This window comes from Oncorhynchus mykiss, chromosome 6 (assembly GCF_013265735.2).
Source record: "Oncorhynchus mykiss isolate Arlee chromosome 6, USDA_OmykA_1.1, whole genome shotgun sequence".
NCBI lineage: Eukaryota > Metazoa > Chordata > Actinopteri > Salmoniformes > Salmonidae > Oncorhynchus > Oncorhynchus mykiss.
Window position 1 is genome coordinate 26,403,169 of NC_048570.1, and position 20,091 is coordinate 26,423,259.

A 20,091-nucleotide genomic window follows, 5' to 3' on the forward strand; every position below is an offset into this window, starting at 1 on the left:
GAGTTACACATGGAGTAAACAATAGACAAGTCAAGAACACAGTAGAAAAAAATAGTCTATATACATTGTGTGCAAAAGGCATGAGGAGGTAGGCGAATAATTACAATTTTGCAGATTAACACTGGAGTGATAAATGATCAGATGGTCATGTACAGGTAGAGATACTGGTGTGCAAAAGAGCAGAAAAGTAAATAAATATAAGCAGTATGGGGATGAGGTAGGTAAATTGGGTGGGCTATTTACCGATAGACTATGTACTGCTGCAGCGATCGGTTAGCTGCTCAGATAGCAGATGTTTGAAGTTGGTGAGGGAGATAAAAGTCTCCAACTTCAGCGATTTTTGCAATTTGTTCCAGTCACAGGCAGCAGAGAACTGGAATGAAAGGCAGCCAAATGAGGTGTTGGCTTTAGGGATGATCAGTGAGATACACCTGCTGGAGCGCGTGCTACGGGTGGGTGTTGCCATCGTGACCAGTGAACTGAGATAAGGTGGAGCTTTACCTAGCATGGACTTGTAGATGACCTGGAGCCAGTGGGTCTGTCGACGAATATGTAGCGAGGGCCAGCTGACTAGAGCATACAGGTCGCAGTGGTGGGTGGTATAAGGTGCTTTAGTAACAAAACGGATGGCACTGTGATAAACTGCATCCAGTTTGCTGAGTAGAGTATTGGAGGCTATTTTGTAGATGACATCGCCGAAGTCGAGGATCGGTAGGATAGTCAGTTTTACTAGGATAAGTTTGGCAGCGTGAGTGAAGGAGGCTTTGATGCGGAATAGAAAGCCGACTCTAGATTTTATTTTAGATTGGAGATGTTTGATATGGGTCTGGAAGGAGAGTTTACAGTCTAGCCAGACACCTAGGTACTTATAGATGTCCACATATTCTAGGTCGGAACCATCCAGGGTGGTGATGCTAGTCGGGCGCGCGGCCGTGACCAATAAAATTAACATGAGTGTAAACTGGATAGTTCAGGACCCTGTTCAATACTTCGATGTCAAATAATGTCACATTCTGGTACATTCAGAATAAAACCATTTATTCAATACAAACATAAAAATGACATTAAGAACAACCAAATGTCCAGATATATTTTTTTAAACCCAGTTGGAACAAAACATTAAAACATTTATTTAAAAAATGCAGATGTGCTCCAAATGTACAGATTTACAGCCGCTCCTTACGTATAGTACAGGCCTCAAATCTTTTTTTATTTTCCTTTTTTGGTTACTGTAAAACAGTTCCAGTATAAAGTACAGTTTTGTCATTACATAACAAAAGTCAGGACACATTTTTGTGCATAAAATGTACAACAATAAATGGAGACTTCTTATTCCAACATATAATTGATCTTAACTGAGTATATTCACAGTGTGGTTTTCACATCAATGAGGTGAATTTGCATGTAAACATTGTTGCATATCAAAACCCATGTTAATAAATATACAATAATGCTAATTATGCTTGTAGTACAAAAGATAAAAAATAATGATTACAATATATATAGTACTTAATCTCAAACCATATTGTTATTCTTGATCTCTAATAATTTAATATATGCTTAATTTGGGAATATGTTTAACCATATTTGTGAACAGTGAACTACCTTATTTTTGACAAAGGTAAAGCAAAGATGATACACAACCTTTCCCTGTCATGAACAACATAAGATATTTTTAAATTCAAGTCAAGAAATGTCAGCATGAATTCTTTTTCATATGATCGAGTATTAGGACGTTGAGTTTTTAAATGGTACCAAAAATATAAGGTTTAATTGTCTAGGGCTACAGTACATGAACACATTTACACTGTTAACTCTTACAAGCAATCACTCAACACTTTCCTGTTAGTCTGAAATACTCTGCAGAGAAAACTGAGGATGATTACAAACACATAAATGAGGGAGATTCACCTGTGACAAGATTGTAATTGGGAAAGTAATAAAAAAAAAAACGTTTTTCTACCCACTGTAACAATGCAATACAAAGATGAAGCCTCGCTCACTCAAAGCACAATCCATTTCCCTTGGGGATTGGTGACTCTAAATGCAAAATAGTGGTTGTGTTGATTACACAAAACACAAGAAATATAAATATCCAACATCTCATAATAGGCTTCAAACAGATCAAAGTATTATTCTGTGTCAATAATGATGGCACACAACACAAGTATCAATATCTGTGGCAATTGGTGTGTACAATGTGCGCCGTATGATCAAGCAGCATATCCGGTCTGTCAGTTGGCATTGTTCTGTCCACAGAAGATCCAGTTGAACTGTTGAGGATATGGATTTTGTACATATAAAAATTAGGTATCATGAAGCTTCAATAAAGATATCCAGCATTTATCGAGGACCACAGTGCTGTAGTATGTGCATCTGAGAAACTATTTACTTCCTTTCTTTGAAATATCTGAAACACAAAATGATAGAATACAGCACACTGTTAAATACATTCCCAGGACAAACAATACATCAAAATACTGCAAGATAGTCATTCCATTAGCTAGTACTACCTGCTGTTGTCCCTGACAATTTTCATCCATCTGTTGTGAAATTGTGCATTGCTTAAAAAGACAGCATTGTAAAATTTAAAAAAAAAGTGAATGTACAATTTCACAACAGAGAGGGATGAAAACTGTTAGGGACAAAGGCAGGCAGTGAGAGGTCAAAGAGAAGGTGAGAGGGTAGCAGTAGCAGGCAGAGAGGAACGGACCAAGGTGGGCAGGCGGTTAGAGGAGCGCTGAGTTGGAGTCTGTGTCGGGGGGGAGGCAGGGATCACTGGTGCAGGAGGATCCCTGAGCGCGCCTGTACTCCTGGTACTCCAGGCGGAGTGCGTTGAAGCGCGCCTCACTTAGGGAGCGACTGTATTGGCAGCGAGGTGGGTTGGAAACTGGTGAACTGACTGAGGGGCGGGAGGGAGAGGAACAGCATGGAATGGGAGAGTCATGGGTACAACTCACATCACCACAACCACAACAAAAGGCACAAATGAATTCACGCATGATATGATACATTCAGTGTGGTGAATAATAACATACTATTTATTCTCTTACCATTCCTGTGGCGGTCCTGTAGGCCAGCCGCAGAACGGGGTCGATCATGCCTGCCCTCCCCCCTGCCCCGTCTTACCCCTGCCTGTGGCTTCATTGCCTCCAGGACTTCCGAGTCCACACAGACATCAGTAGAATCCCACTCATAACTCTCATCAACTGATGTGTTCCTTCTATTGACAGACACACAAAACAAGTGGTCAGTCAGACATACACAGGACAATAGCATTAGTTTAACAAAATATATCAATAACATATTTGCAATATCCTACATTTTTTGGGCTGTGAAGAAATCTGTGTGATGTTGGACTGGTGCGGTAGTTTCACCTTTTCTTTCTCCGCTCAAGTAGATCCATCTCGGCTCTGTGTCTCTGTGTCTCACTTTCCTCGGTTGTCTCTGGGGAGCTGAGAAGGGTGGGAGTGATAGAGAGGGACTGGCGAAGGAGGCCAACGCTACCTCTCCCACTGCTCTGACTGGCATAACTGGCCCTCCCTCCTTCCCTGTTATCGCTCATCTCCACCTCTGCCCCTGCCCCCTTACCCATCCTTCTCTCTGCTTGTCTATGACTGTCTACATCTCTGGGTGGGAAAGGGCCACCATGGTAGGGTGAGGGCCAGCTATACATCCGGGGCAGGTTGGGCCTCGGTGGGCCCCTCTTGGACTCTATCGGCCTGGGGTAGTCCCCCCTCATGCCTGGTCTGGGTGGGTACTTGTCTGGTCTGGGTGGGTACTGGGGTATTGAGAAATCCATAGGGACATATATGTGCTGTACAGACCTCAGGGCATCCTGATATGTGATAGGTGACCTGGATGCATCAGGATAAGCACTGGCCTGTCTACGCAGATCAGATAGGTCTCGTCTAGCAGAGCCAGGGGGTTGACTTGGCGGGTACATGGAGGAGCTTAGGTAGGTATAGGAAGAACTGGATAGGGATCTGTTATACCGAGGCCTCTCCAGGGATCTTTCAGCATACCTAGCCCTTTCCAAGCTGCTTTCACTCGGCCGTCTAAAAGGGACACCTTCTTGCCACAAGGGGCCTGGCCTGGAGAAGGAGGATGCAGGGGTGCGTCCTAAACTATAGGACTTGACCTGGATGTCTGAGTTTGGGAACTTATCCCAGTAACATTTCTCTGAGACATAAGTCCTTGGGCTTTCAAAATGCTCCCATTTCTGTGACCCTAAGCTGATTGACTTCTTCAGAAATGGACGAGGCTGTCCCATGCCTGAGAGTGTTCTGCAGGGGCCGATGCTCAGAGATTTCTTCATGAATGGTGCACGGGGTTGATGGATCTTAGAGGCTATTTTATTAGTCCTGTTGCCCTGAGAATGAAGTCTTTGGGCTTGTTCTGAATATGACTCTGGTTTAGCGGCAAAAGTGTCAGGGTGTTTTGACACAACGTCTGCCATGCTTTTATCTGCACTAACCAACGTCTTGACTGGACTTAAACCCCTTCTCGATAGTTGTCTCTCTGAGGCTGTGGTCTTTTGACTAATCAGTGGTTGCGACTGCTCATGGTTGTGATGATAACTCCCTGTGAGTTCTGAACCAGGTGATTGTTTTTTTGACCAGTCTGGAATCCCAGCTTTGTGGCTTGAATCTCTTGCTTCCACTTGCAGAGAGTATCTGTAGGCTGGCTTCTCAACTGCTTCTGAAGTTCCTGCTTGACCAACAGAGTGTCTGTTTTCTAAAAAAGAAACTTTTTTTGGGCATGAACTTGTCTCAAGGTTCTCCTGCACATGAACTGCCCAGTCTTTTGGAACCACGTCTGGCTTACCTTCCAGAGAAGTCTCTGTCTGTGGCTCTACGCTTTGGCAAGTAGTGACTGTGAGTTCAGATTCATCCCCAGAGTCATCCACACTCATCTCAATGAAACCCGGGAGGCTCAAATACTCCAGAATTGCACTTGTCTGCAGTGGCGACATTTTGGGAGCCTGGTTTGTCTGCTTGTTCTTGAAAGACTCTGAGACTCTGGCAACAGAGAACTGGGACTGGTCACTATCACACTCTTCCAGAAGAGTTAAGTGGGAAATGTGACTGGGGCTGTCACTAAAAAGCGCCCTATCACTCCTTCTGGAGTGTGTCCTGCCACACTCTCTCTCCTGCTCAGGGTATAACAGTGAACTCCGAGGGTCATTCCCAATCTTATCATCTATCACTTTCCCTTTGGCCCCTGCTTTGTGGAGCTCATAGGGTAAAGTAGAATAACTAGAAGGACTCTGATTTACTCTCTCCCTAAGGCCATCTATTGTCTCTGTTTTCTCAGACAGACTATATGATGCAGTGCCTGGGTAAGGCTGAACAGGACTTGTGGCCCTTACTCGATCTGCTGAAACAGATCTCACACTTTCAGCTGCTGGCTCCAGATGCTGTGTACCACAAGCAAAGGACGATCTTAGTTTTAAGGCACCTCCCCCTGGTTGCTTCTTTTCCCTCCAGCCTTCCTCAACCATAGAGCTTCTACGATACGTGTCCTGCTCTCTTTCTACAGTTCTGTCAGGATTCCTCGACCTGGCTCTGCTTCTGGCTGTTCCTTGACCAATAGGTGGGCTTTCTGATGTAGGGGAGAGCAGAGATAGAGTGGTGCATTGAGTGGCTGGGGAGCATGAGCAGTCTTCAGGTAGCGAGTCCTTCATGGCCGACCCAATGTGACCTTGGTGAGGATGTTGGACCCTTGGTGTCGTGCTTTCTAAGGGGCTCTGCACTGGGATAAGGCTGTTGATAGAGGTGACTGGGCTGATGTCCCATTGGATGTAGGAGGAAGGGAGCCGGTCCATTGGGCTGCTCGTGTTCCCAAAGTAGCAGGCCCTTCTATAGTCCAACAGCTGATGGGTCTGCCCGGAAGCCCGGTGGACTTTGGGACGTAAGGTAATGTCTTGTGGCTTCCATATAGGATCCTCAGCCCCTGAACTATCCGGTTCCCTGTTAGGGCTTTCTGCCTTTTCAGGCTGCCTTTCCTCTTTCTCCCGCTCCCTTGCCCTCTGGCTGGCGGTATAGTTCTCCAGCTCCCTCTCCATCTCCTCCCTCTCTTTGGCCAACTGCAGACACTTGCTGAGGTTATCCCGCTCTTGTTCACTTGTATCAATCTGTGAGACCAGCGTGCTGGCATTAGTCAGCTGGCTCTCTCTCCCCATGGTATGGTAGCCTGCTTGGTGATGCCTGTCCCTCTCCAGCTGTCTGGCTCTCCTGCCCAGGCTGGGGAAGATGTCCTCTGGGTGCCCAGCATGGTATCTTTTCAGGGAGTCACAGGCTCTCTTCTCACTGCTGTCAGAGTAGAAGCTGTCTCTCTCCAGCAGAGCCTCTGAGATGCCCTGATCGTCATCAGAGTGGAAGCAGCCGTGACGGGAGAAGTTCCTGGCCATGGCCCTCACTCTACCCGGGGAAGCAGGGGGCTTGCTGAGGTCTGTAACTTCCACTGTAAGGTAGGAGTCCTTTCTCTCTCCCCTCTCAGAGCTCAGACTGCTGGACTTTGGAGAGTCTTTGAAAGATGTCTGATTGCTCCCTGTGCCGCTATCTCCCCCATTGGTTTTGGTTTGTAGGAAGACTGTTTTCACGTTTTTCTTCATGTTGGAAAGAGTAGACCCCTCTAGCAGGGGCTGGACAATGAAACGTCCATCTGGGCCTCTTGAGATGGACTCCAGCGGAGAGGGTGAGGGGGCATTACCCCCCAGGTGGCTCTCAAAGATGGTGTAGTGGGGTGGGGGAGAGGAGCTGGACAGGAGCTGACTACGCTGGTCCTGGTACTCTCCACGGCTGCCTTTATCAAAGGAGGAACGGTCAGACTGGGAAGATGAGGAGTTGGGGAAGAAAGACAGGGGAGGACACAGCTTTATCTTCAGAACGCTGTCAGGGCTGTCAGAAGGCGAGCGAGCTCTGAGGAAGAGAGGAGAGTCATAGGAGAAGTGATGAGTTCAGTTGAACAGAATAAGACAGGATAGTGCAATATTACATTATTGTCTCAAGCTTAAAATAACAATATGTAAGGATGCATTCAGTGGCTACAAATTGCTATGCTTTTTGTTATGAGAAGCAGATAAACACACATTAATATGCAATGATTCTTAAAAAAGGGCACATAAGAATGGAAAATGGGTTGGTTAGAATGCAGCCAATGCAATGAGGGAAATATGCTGGTATGGATGGGCACTTACTCTGGAGAAGGACTCTTCTGGAAAGCAGAGGGGAGATCTGGAGGAGGGAGAAAAGGTCAAACAATGGCACATATAAAATAAACAAAAATGGTGTCAACTGAAATAGATTAACATGCAATTACATGAAAAGGAACCAGGCTTTGGACCAGCTCTCAAGGCTTTGGAAATCCAGCTTAATAGGCTTTGAAAATACTTTAGTTGCTACATCTGTTTTTGGACATAAATTAATTATATATACACATTGATTCTTGAAGAATATAACTTATACACAGTACCAGTCAAAAGTTTGGGCACCCCGACTCATAAAAGGGTTATTTTTTTACTATTTTCCACATTGAAGAATAATAGTGAAGACATCAAAACTATGAAATAACACATGTAGAATCATGTAGTAATCAAAAAAGTGTTACAAAAATCAAAATATATGTTATATTTGAGATTCTTCAAAGTAGTCACCCTTTGCCTTGATGACAGCTTTGCACACTCTTGGCATGATTTCAACCAGCTTCATGAGGTAGTCAACTGGAATACAATTCAATTAACAGATGTGCCTTATTTAAAGTTAATTTGTGGAATTTCTTTCCTTAGTGTGTTTGAGCCAATTAGTTGTATTGTGACAAGGTAGGGATGGTATACAGAAGATAGCCCTATTTGGTAAAAGGCCAAGTCCATATTATGGCAAGAACAGCTCAAATAAGAAAATAGAAACATGAAGGTCAGCCAATACGTAAAACTTTGAAAACTTTGAAAGGTTCTTCAAGTGCAGTCGCAAAAAACCATTAAGCGTGAAGATGGAACTGGCACTCATGAGGACCGCCACAGGAAAGGAAGACCCAGAGTTCCCTGTGCTGCAGAGGATAAGTTCATTAGAGTTACCAGCCTCAGAAATTGAAGCCCAAATAAATGCTTCACAGAGTTCAAGTAACAGACACATCTCACCATCAACTGTTCAGAGGAGAGTGGGTGAATCAGGCCTTCATGGTTGAATTGCTGAAAAGAAACCACTACTAAAGGACACCAATAAGAAGAAATTACTTGTTTGGTCCAAGAAATACCAGCAATGGACATTAGACCAGTGGAAATCTGTCCTTTGGTCTGATGAGTCGAAATTTGATATTTTTGGTTCCAACCACCGTGTCTTTGTGAGACGCAGAGTAGGTGAAAGGATGATCTCTGAATGTTCCCACCATGAAGCATGGAGGAGGTGTGATGGTGTGGGCGTGCTTTGCTGGTGACACTGTCTGTGATTTATTTAGAATTCAAGGCACACTTAACCAGCATGGCTACCACAGCATTCTGCAGCGATACGCCATCCCTTCTGGTTTGCGCTTAGTGGGACTATCATTTGTTTTTCAACAGGACAATGACCCAACACACCTCCAGGCTGTATAAGGGCTATTTGACCAAGAAGGAGAGTGATGAAATGCCTCATCAGATCACCTGGCCTCCACAATCACCTGACCTCAACCCAATTGAGATGGTTTTGGATGAGTTAAACTGCAGAGTGAAGGAAAAGCAGGCAACAAGTGCTCAGCATATGTGGGAACTCCTTCAATACTGTTGGGAAAGCATTCCAGGTGAAGCTGGTTGAGAGAATGCCAAGCATGTGTAAAGCTATCATCAAGACATGTACTTTGAAGAATCTAAATCTAAAATATGTTTTGATTTGTTTAACACTTTTTTTGGTTTCTACATGATTCCATGTGTTATTTCATAGGTTTGATGTCTTCACTATTATTCTATAATGTAGAAACAAGTAAAAAATAAAGAAAAACCCTTGAATGAGTAGGTATGTCAAAACTTTTGACTGGTACTGTACATGTATGCCTCATGAGCTCAGCTCAACTCAATCAGAATCCAAAATAAAAGCTTGTTTTATTCCAATGTTTGTTAACATGGGAAACTCTGACAATATGCTTCAAACTATCATTTTGATATGTTGGATGGTCAGTACATTGCATCAATAGCTATTTCTATGAGTGGTAACATTTCTCCAGGCCCATCTTTCAGCTTTCCATTCCTTTGTTATTGTTTCAACTGCAGATTGCCCATTTAAAGATAACCTCTCATAAAACACTTCAATGGATAGAACGCTTGAAATTCTTTCTCTTTTAGTATCAGGGAAATGTTAGGATAAAGCAGTCTTTACCATCTCTCCTCTTCCTGCGAAGATGGGCTCTTCTGTGACTCATAACACAGACTGTCACCAAGGAGAGTATGATTGCCAGGAACAGGAAACACACTCCACCCAACACACCAGCCAATAAGGGCTCAGGGACAAACTCCAGGAAGCCTGGCCAGACAGGGTACATCTCCATGCCTGCAACCACACCAGGCACAGTGTGTTAGTAATGCACTAACAACACCGTAGAGACAGCCATGCTTTTGGCTAACAATCAGTGTAATACATGTATCAACATAATGACTACTGTCAAGAGTCATGACTATCACCAAGCACAATTTATATAACTGTTACATAATGTTTAGAGCTGTTTAGTCTTTGTCACGCCCTGATCTGTTTCACCTGTTTCTGTGATTGTCTCCACCCCATCCAGGTGTCGCTTATTTTCCCCAGTGTATTTATCCCTGTGTTTCCTGTCTCTCTGTGCCAGTTTGTCTTGTATGTTAGTCAAGTCAACCAGCATGTTTTTCCCCGTTCTCCTTGTGCGATTCTCTTTTTGATAGTTTTCCCGGTTTTGACCCCTGCCTGATCATCTTGCCTGATCATCTTGCCTGCCCTGACCTTGATTCTGCCTGCCCTTTGGTACCTTTTGGACTCTGAACTGGTTTTGACCCTTTTGCCTGTCCATTACCATTCTCTTGCCTTACCCTATTGGATTACTAAATATTGTAAGACTCCAACCATCTGCCTCCTGTGTCTGCAACTAGGTCTTGCCTTGTGTCATGATAGTCTTAGCTTTATAACATAACCAGTGTTTCTATAATACAGTTGATCAGAGCTGGCTGTACAGTAATGATACTAACCTGTGGTGTTCACATTGACAGACTCACTGGGCTCACTCAGTAGCTTGTTACTGCGAGACACCAATCTCAGATCATAAATGCAGTCCTGAGAGGGGAGAAGGACACGTGTTCAATAAACACAATTCTGGGCAACATACAGTGGCTTGTGAAAGTATTCACCCCCTTTGGTATTTTTCCTATTTTGTTGCCTTACAACCTGGAATTAAAAGTTGGATGGGTTCCGCTGGTGTACAGCAATCTTTAAGTCATACCTGAGATCTGGGCTTTGATTAGGCAATTCCAAGACATTTAAACGTTTCCCCTTAAACCATTCGAGTGTTGCTTTAGCAGTATGCTTAGGGTCATTGTCCTGCAGGAAGGTGAACCTCCACCCCAGTCTCAAATCTCTGGAAGACTGAAACAGGTTTCCCTCCAGAAATTCCCAGTATTCCTTTAATTCTGACCAGTTTCCCAGTCCCTGCCGATTAAAAACATCCCCACAGCATGATGCTGCCACCACCATGCTTCACTGTGGGGATGGTCTTCTCAGGGTGATGAGAGGTGTTGGGTTTGCGCCCGACATAGCATTTTCCTTGATGGCCAAAGAGCTCAATTTTGGTCTCATCTGACCAGAGTACCTTCTTCCATATGTTTGGGGAGTCTCCCACACCAAATGTGTTTGCTTATTTTTTTCTTTAAGCAATCACTTTTTTTCTGGCCACTCTTCCATAAAGCCAAGCTCTGTGGAGTGTACAGCTTAAATTGGTTCTACGGACAAATGCTTAAAGTGGTTCTACGGACAGATACTCCAATCTCAGCTGTGGAGCTTTGCAGCTCCTTCAGGGTTATCTTTGATCTCTTTGTTGCCTCTCTGATTAATGCCCTCCTTGCCTGGTCCGTGAGTTTTGGTGCGTGGATCTCTCTTGGCAGGTTTATTGTGGTGCCATATTCTTTCCATTTTTTAATAATGGATTTAATGGTGCTCCGTGGGATGTTCAAAGTTTCATATATTTTTTTATAACCTAACCCTGATCTGTACTGTGTATGTCCATTACATGAAATCCAAATAAAATCAATTTACATTACAGGTTGTAATGAAACAAAATAGGAAAAACCCCACGGGGGGTGAATACGTTTGCAAGGCACTGTATCTGAAAACACATTAAAGCTTGCAAGTCATCGTCTTCAGATTACAGTTAATGTACTTTAAAGTACTTTTCATTGCACCTCATTTATCTAATAGTTAGTGTCTTCATTCATTTTGCCAAGGTCCAAAATTATAATTGCCTCTCACCCTCAGTAATCCTTGTACGAGTAGTTCACTCTGGTTGGCCTTCACAGCGCTGTTGAGAATGACCCATTGGCCTCTGTTCCTCCGAGCCTGGAGGACATACCCAGTGAGGGATGTGGCCTGAGACTCAGGAGCATACCACTGTAGAACAATCCCAAGCACCGTCTGATTGGCTGACAGGAACGAGGGAGGGTCGATAGTTGGTAGAGTGGTGACCACTGTGGGTGGATCTGTTGGTAGGGCTGTGGAGGAGAGACAGGATAAGATCAGACTTGTACATACAAAAAAATGTAGATCAGTGTCCAATACAGATAAATTAAAGAGTGCTTTGTCAGTTAAAACTTGTACTGACCCTGCGTCCTGACAGAGGTGATTTCACTGAAGGGCCCAGAGCCCAGTTTGTTCTGAGGCAGGACACTGAACTGGTAGCTGGTGCCAGCCAGCAGCCCTGTCACCAAAAGGTGGAACTTGGACGTGGGCACTGGGAGAGATGCCCACTCATGTTTCCCTCTGGAAGCCTGCTTAACCCTGGGGCCAAGAGGGAGGGACTCAGAGATTTAAGAACCATAACAAAGAAGAGAATGGCCAGTGTCATTCAAATAAACATTGAGATTAATTACTAACCAGATAGTAAACTTCTGGGTGTATCCTCCATCAAATCCAGGTTCCCAGGACACATTGGCTTGGTTCATCCCGGTGCTTACTGACACGAATGAGGCAGCATGAGGGCTGGTGCCTGGGGGGGAAGATGAGGAGGGCAATTTGGCATACACCAGTGGAACGGTATACCCTGTTTACCAATGTACTACAGAATGGCATGTCTTGCCATGTTACTCCATGCAGAGGTCAACTCACCCAGAACCAAGACCACAGTGCCAGTGTTGACAGTGGCCACGCGGTTGGTGGCAAGGCACTCCCAGCCCCCCTGGTGGTCTTTCCTGAGAGGCTTCAGGAGGAGGGAGCCATTGGACAGCACAGTGTATGTGGAGCGAGGAGTGGGACCAACCTATGAGTTGAGAGAGCAACAACAGAGATGAGCGTAAACAGACAGAGAGAGAGGGCTATGCTCTCTGGGGTTCCATCAGCTGTGTCTATTAGGGACATATCACCTTGCTCCAGGTGATATTGGGAGAGGGGTCTCCATCTGCCTCACATGGGATGACTAGCTCCCGGCCCACCTCCTGCAGGTACTCAGCACGAGGGGACACAGAGAATGAGGGCGGATCCTGCGGAGGGAAAGACAGTTTTAAGTCCATACCAGACCCACAGGCAGCAGGGTTTTCTATGACCAGGGAACAGAGGCCTGTAGACCAGCCTTACCTGCAGGATAACCTTAGTGGGTTCAGACTGGCCCATGGTTCCATAGCTGTTATAGGCAGTACAGGTGTACATGCCCACTGCATCGTCATTGGCTGTGGCTATAAACACTGAGCCCTCAGAGTTCACCTTCCAGCCAGGGACCTGAGCAGACATAGACAGAAGGAGAAAACAAACATGAAATACAACATAGATCAATCACATATATTCTATGTATTAGGATTCATGTTTCCCAGTGTGAATACCTACATTGTCAAGGTTTAAATTGTTCCCATCTTTGGTCCAGTTGACAAAGAGCATGGGGGGCTCAGCCTGGACTGGGCAGAAGATGGCTCCCCTCATGCCCGTAGGTAGATACGTTTCCCTGGGCATCCGGCCCACCCGAGCAGGGTCTAAGAGAGACAAAGGAAATATATATACAGTAAGTCACTCTCCCAGAGATGGAATATAACACACAGGCCAGGAAATCAAGACATGCATACAGTAGCCATAGTCAACCACAATTCTTACGTTTGACTTTGAGGTGTGCTGAGGCAGAGGGTGGGGTCATCAACCCATTGGTTGGTGTACAGGTGTAAATCCCAGTGTCCTCTGGGACAAGACTAGGGATGAGGAGTGTTCCGTCCACTAAGATCTTCACACGGGTCTTGAGATAGCTGAGAACAAAACACACACACATCACAACCTGGCCTTGAGTGTCTTCTTAGTTGCAATATGCTCCATTGTCTAAGAATTACCTGTGGTCACAATGCTACTACTGGTATATAATTGACTCACTAACAATCAAATTAACTTGTATTGTAGAGGCAAACGCTTTGTGAGATTACATAGAATCAATGCAATGGGCTTGGAAACATAGATACACATCATAAGACAGTATGCTTCTCACATATCCCAGTCAGTGGAGGCTCCTCAGAGAAGGAAGAGGAGGACCATCCGTTTTAGATAAAGCTATACTAAATATATTCAAATGTCATTAAATAGTTTATTAAAATACACTGTTTTGCAATGAAGGTTTACAGTAGCCTCAACAGCACTCTGTAGGGTAGCTGTAATAATGAGACGGTGAGTCGGAAGCAAGTGCAGGTGAAACGTTTTAATAAAACAACAAAACCAAGAACACGACATGAACATCATACAGAATGACACCTCACCAAAGGGAAGCATCAGGGAGTTTTTTTGTTTTTGTGTTGGAGGTGATGTCGGGTCCGGGTGTCAGGACCGAGGCAACCGGGGAGGTCTCAGCCAGCTCATCAGGCTCACACTCCTCAGCTGGTTCGTCAGCTGAGGAGTGTGAGCCTGATGAGCTGGCTGAGACCTCCCCGGCAGATTTCTGCGCCTCAGCGGAGGCGACCGGTTCACTCCTGATCCCCGGGATCGTCGTGGTGGCTGCGGCTGGAGCCGAATGCGCCGGGGAGGGGACTACTGTCACGTATGCTCTCTCTCCGACGCTCTAGGTCGCCATGCTCCTGCACCTCAGCTGGATCGACAGGTTCCCACGCCTTAGCAGAGGTGACCAGTCCGCTCCTGATCCCGGGATCGTCATCTTGGTCAGCGTCCTGCGGCTGGAGCCACGTGTCGGGTAGGGGGTACTGTCACGTGTGCTCCCTCTCTGGCCTCTAGGTCACCAGGCTGCTCGTTAAGGCGCACACCTGTCACCATCGCTAAGCGCATTAGCGCAATATGACACTCACCTGGACTCCATCATCTCCTTGATTACCTGCCCTATATATGTCACTCCCCTTCCCCAGGCATAATTGCTTCTGTTTCAGTTTTATGTCTGTGCATTGTTCATGTTTTGTATTATGTTGTGTTTATTTATTACAACACTCACTCCCTGAACTTGCTTCCCGACTCTCAGCGAACATCGTTACAGTAGCGACCACCGTAGTCGGAGGACAGCTAGCTTCTGTCCTCCTCTGGGTACATTGACTTCAATACAAAACCTAGGAGGCTCATGGTTCTCACCCCATTCCATAGACATACACAGTAATTATATATTGCGGAGGACATCCTCCATCCTATCAGAACTCTTGCAGCATGAACTGGAATATTGTTCACCCAATCAAAGGATCAGAAAATTAATCTAGTACAGAAAGCATTAGCTACAGCTAGCTAGCACTGCAGTGCATAAAATGTGGTGATTAGTTGAATCAATGAGAGAGAAAGACAATAGTTGAACAGTTTTGAACAAATTAATTTATTCCAAAAATAAAGAAGCAAGAAAGAGATAGAGAGACAGATTTCATATTTTTTGTTAACTTTCAGTTTCACTTACTTAGCTAGCAAATGCAGCTACAGTTGAAGTCGGAAGTGTACATACACTTAGGTCATTAAAACTTGTCTTTCAACCACTCCACAAATTTCTTGATAACAAACTATAGTTTTGGCAAGTCGGTTACGACATCTACTTTGTGCATGACACAAGTCATTTTTCCAACAATTATTTACAGACAGATTATTTCACTTATACTGTATCACAATTCCAGTGGGTCAGAAGTTTACATACTCTAAGTGTTGACTGTGCCTTTAAACAGCTTGGAAAATTCCAGAAAATTATGTCATGGCTTTAGAAGCTTCTGATAGGCTAATTGACATCATTTGAGTCAATTGGAGGTGTGTGTACCTGTGGATGTATTTCAAGGCCGACCTTCAAACTCAGTGACTCTTTGCTTGACATCATGTGAAAATCAAAAGAAATCAGCCAGGACCTCAGAAAGAAAAATTGTATACCTCAACAAGTTTAGTTCATCCTTGGGAGCAATTTCCAAATGCCTAAAGGTACCATGTTCATCTGTACAAACAATAGTACGCAAGTATAAACACCATGGGACCACACAGCCGTCATACCGCTCAGGAAGGAGACATGTTCTGTCTCCTAGAGATGACCATACGTTGGTGCGAAAAGTGCAAATCAATCCCAGAACAACAGCAAAGGACCTTGTGAAGATGCTGGAGGAACCAGTCCTATATCGACATAACCTGAAATGCCGCTCAGCAAGAAAGAAGCCACTGCTCCAAAACCGCCATAAAAAAGCCAGACTACGGTTTGCAACTGCACATGGGGACAAAGCTAGTATTTTTTCAAGAAATGTCCTCTGGTCTGATGAAACTAAAATAGAACTGTTTGGCCATAATGACCATCGTTATGTTTGGAGGAAAAAGGGGTACGCTTGCAAGCCGAAGAACACCATCCCAACTGTGAAGCATGGGGGTGGCAGCATCATGTTGTGGGGGTGCTTTGTTGCAGGAGGGACTAGTGCACTTCAGAAAATAGATGGCATCATGAGGCAGGAAAATTATGTGGATATATTGAAGCAACATCTCAAGATCAGTCAGGAAGTTAAAGCTTGTTCGCAAATGGGTCTTCCAAATGGACAATGACCCCAAGCATACTTCCAAAGTTGTGGCAAAATGGCTTAAGAACAACAACGTCAATGTATTGGAGTGGCCATCACAAAGCCCTGACCTCAATCCTATTGAACATTTGTGGGCAGAACTGAAAAAGGAGGCCTACAAACCTGACTCAGTTACACCAGCTCTGTCAGGAGCAATGGGCCAAAATTCACCCAACTTATTGTGGGAAGCTTGTGGAAGGCTACCAGAAACATTTGACCCAAGTTAAACAATTTAAAGGGCAATGCTACCAAATACTAAATGAGTGTATGTAAACTTCTGACCCACTGGGAATGTGATGAAAGAAATAAAAGCTTAAATAAATCATTCTCTCTACTTTTATTCTGACATTTCACATTCTTAAAATAAAGTGGTGATCCTAACTGACCTAAGACAGGGAATTTTTACAAGGATCAAATGTCAGGAATTGTGAAAAACTGAGTTTAAATGTTTCTGGCTAAGGTGTATGTAAACTTCCGACTACAACTGTAGCTAGTTTAGCCTACTCAAACACACTGCTCAAACAGAGGGATGCTATTTTAGCTAGCTGGCTATAACTATCCAACACAACACTGGAACTCTTCCAAGTCAAGGTAAGCTTTTGGTTTTACTAATTTATTGCCATCGGGGCCTGCCGGTGTAAGTGCTAAATTGCTTACTGGCCATACACTGTAACGTTACTGCATGATTGTAGAGGGTTTACAAACGCATTAGTTCTATTAGCTATGTTGATGATGATGTTGCTTTAGCTTATATGGTGACAACAATGTAGGCTGTGCATAGCGGTTATGATATGGTTTGGCTTGGATTATTATTTTTTGCCTGGTCACATACAGCTGATGTGTTGTGCATTGAAGTGCACAAGGGAATGGAAAAGGTGAGATGAGGAGAAAGCATAGATGCGAGAAGGAATTCAACATGGCTGCTGTGAAAGTGAACTGTGTTTACACGTGATCAGGTGTGTATTCATTCCGCCGATTCTCTTGAATAACGTTTCTTAGACGGAAGCAAATGGAATGAAACGGGGATAAACATACCAGAATTTGTCCAATAGAAACTCTTGTTTGCAACTGTTGGACTAATGATTCCACCCTAGATCAGCTAGATGCAGGCAAGAGTGTGCAATGCAGTATTAAATGTGTTGCTGTCGGTCCATGTGTCTGTCACCTAAAAGAAAATATCTCGACCTGTGTGCACCTACATTGTAAACTTTCATTCATAGGCTAGGTTGAAGCAACCTCATGATGGATATAAGGAAATTTGAGTATAATGTACTGTAGTAGCCTAAACCTATCGCTGTCACATTAAAGTGGGTGAATGGAATATGAATGTTATCCAATATGCTGTAATAAAATAAGGCCATGCTTATGAAAATAAAAAAGCTTGTCCTCCGTCATCTTAAACTGCACTGACCGCCACTGATCCCAGTAGCTTCTGTAGTTTGTGTTTCTACTGTAGTTTGTGTTTCTGTGCGTTTCTGTTGTAGTTTGTGTTTCTACTGTAGTTTGTGTTTCTGTGTGTGTTTGTGTTGTAGTTTGTGTTTCTACTGTAGTTTGTGTTCCTGTGTGTGTTTGTGTTGAAGTTTGTGTTTCTACTGTAGTTTGTGTTTCTAATGTAGTTTGTGTGTTTACAATGTGTCAAAGTCAACTCACTCGATATGGTAGACATTCTGTCCCTGTTTCCACCACTCATAGGTGAGGTTGGAGGGATAGGCCTCAGCTTGGCACTGCAGAACTGCATCCTGGGATATGTTGAGGGTGGTGTCCTCTGGGGCGATGATGATGAGTGGAGGACCTATTTTGAAGTTGGGAGAATTTAAGTTACTGCATACATGTCTTTTTCTCTGGTTGTAAAACAAGTGAGTCATACTGATAAACTTAATGATACAGGTATGCGGACACAAATAACAGCTGAGGATTTGATGTGACAAGAACAGTGCATTTATAGACCATACACCACTAGATGGAAGTGTCACAGTAGCTCTGGGTCTGTATCCACAAAGCATCTCAGAGTAAAAGTGCTGATCTAGGATCGGTTTAGCCTTTTAGATTATAATGAATAAGATTATATTGACAGATCCTAGATCAGCACTCCTACTCTGAGATGCTTTGGGGATACGGGCCCTGATAGTAAAATGGCGCCGGAGGGGAAGGCTTATCGGCTCTTAACTAACCATGCTATTTTGTTTGTTTATTTGCGTTGTTCGTAACTTGTTTTGTACATAATGTTGCTGCTACCATCTCTTATGACCGAAAAGAGCTTCTGGACATCAGAACAGCGATTGCTCACCTCAAACTGGACGAAGAGTTGTTCTTCAATAAGTCGAACGGGAGGGATTTAATACAGACACCCAACCAGGCCCAGATACCCGTTATTTGCTGGAGAAGAAAACGCAGATTTCGCGGAAAGAGATCAGGGTGCTTGTGAGGATCAGGCGACGAGTGGCTAATCTTCCCATGCCTTCCGTCCTGCTAGCTAACGTTCAATCGCTGGAAAATAAATGCGACGAACTGAAAGCACGTTTATTCTACCAACGGACATTAAAAACTATAATATCTTATGTTTCACCGAGTCGTGACTGAACGATGACATTAAGAACATACAGCTGGCGGGTTATACACTCTATCGCAGGACAGAAACGTAGCCTCTGGTAAGACATGGGATGGGAGCCTATGCATTTATGTAAACAACAGCTGGTGTACGATATCTAAGAAAGTCTTGAGGTTTTGCTCGCCTGAGGTAGAGTATCTCATGATAAGCTTTAGACCACACTATCTACCAAGAGAGCTTTCATCTGTATTTTTCGTAGCTGTCTACATACCACCTCAATGAGCTGTATACCGCCATAAGCAAACAGGAAATCAGGTATCGAAGCACCAAGTCTAGGTCCAAGAGGCTCATAAATAGCTTCTACGCTCTAGCCATAAGACTCCTGAACAGCTAATCAAATGGCTACCCAGACTATTTTCCCAGAAAACATATGTTCTTTAAGTTGGCTTTCTGTTAAACTAAAGGCAGAGGCTGCGGATCCGTAGGTAACCACCCTATCCCAGCCCCCAAGAACCCTTTTCCCCAGGGACGCATTCAGCAGGACGCAATGTTTTGGAACGTTCAGAGAGAAATATGTGTTGTAGAGCAAACATGCCTCTCTGACATGTTGAACAAGGAATCACGTAGGCTCTATTCATGGCATTCCTATCTGCAATGTTCAACAACATTTGGCTACTGAACGTGGCCCAGTGCTGAAGATCGGAATCACGTTCTGTGCACGTGTTTCTTTACCTCTAATTTACTCACATATTTTTGTGGTCAAGTTTTACAGGTGAAATATTGTAAGCTGACATATGGAATTGTTTTAAGAAGGTCCTACCATGGATAATTTAGCTATTTGATTTTGAATTTTAGGACACCTTTAGGTATCAAACTAAATATGTATAAATGATTTGATAAAATATTGAATTTGGCCTTTACCACTATAGCCCATAGAAACACATTGAACAAGACATTCCTAAATGGCAAAATATATATATATATATATATATATATATATATATATATATATATATTAATGAATATATATATTCGTATAATTATATATATAGATAATTATACGAATTGAGGCTGTTCTGAGGGCAAAAGGGGGTGCAACTTAATGTTAGGAAGGTATTCCTAATGTTTTGTACACTCAGTGTATGTACTTGCTAATACCCTGAGATCTTGGAGTTGCAGAAATTATGTAGCAAAAATGTAAGTGTAGGGTAAAGGCAAGCACACTAGGTGGAGACAGTATGCTTTGTGTGGTCAGTGTAGGCTCTTTCTCCCTTTCTCCAGGCTCCTCTCCAATGAGAGACATACAGTGGTGAGAAAGACAGGGGTACTGAATCCTTGTGTTCCTAATGTTAGGAACATTGATTCAGCTTTG

At 43.9% G+C, this 20,091-nt stretch overlaps 1 protein-coding gene across 7 annotated transcripts in view; it reads right to left on the reverse strand.

Annotated features, from left to right (window-relative positions):
- Positions 1–1,017: 1,017 nt before the first annotated feature.
- The window catches only part of igsf9b (immunoglobulin superfamily, member 9b), a 51,235-nt gene continuing 32,161 nt past the window's right edge, over positions 1,018–20,091 (reverse strand). The window contains exons 7-23 of one of the 7 annotated variants that reach the window (XM_036979735.1): positions 17,822–17,963; positions 13,284–13,429; positions 13,023–13,165; positions 12,777–12,917; positions 12,566–12,682; positions 12,312–12,462; positions 12,081–12,192; positions 11,809–11,984; positions 11,460–11,698; positions 10,187–10,271; positions 9,351–9,521; positions 7,202–7,238; positions 3,378–6,923; positions 3,054–3,223; positions 2,714–2,902; positions 2,393–2,410; positions 1,018–2,273 (exon numbers count right to left, since the gene is read on the reverse strand). In XM_036979735.1, coding sequence (XP_036835630.1) covers positions 2,730–2,902; positions 3,054–3,223; positions 3,378–6,923; positions 7,202–7,238; positions 9,351–9,521; positions 10,187–10,271; positions 11,460–11,698; positions 11,809–11,984; positions 12,081–12,192; positions 12,312–12,462; positions 12,566–12,682; positions 12,777–12,917; positions 13,023–13,165; positions 13,284–13,429; positions 17,822–17,963 — 5,549 coding nt within the window. In that variant the 3' untranslated portion in view covers positions 1,018–2,273; positions 2,393–2,410; positions 2,714–2,729. Of the gene's footprint in view, positions 2,411–2,713; positions 2,903–3,053; positions 3,224–3,322; positions 6,924–7,201; positions 7,239–9,350; positions 9,522–10,186; positions 10,272–11,459; positions 11,699–11,808; positions 11,985–12,080; positions 12,193–12,311; positions 12,463–12,565; positions 12,683–12,776; positions 12,918–13,022; positions 13,166–13,283; positions 13,430–17,821; positions 17,964–20,091 lie in introns of those variants that run through there. The other 6 variants (XM_036979736.1, XM_021605895.2, XM_021605896.2 and 3 more) reach the window with 6 other exon arrangements.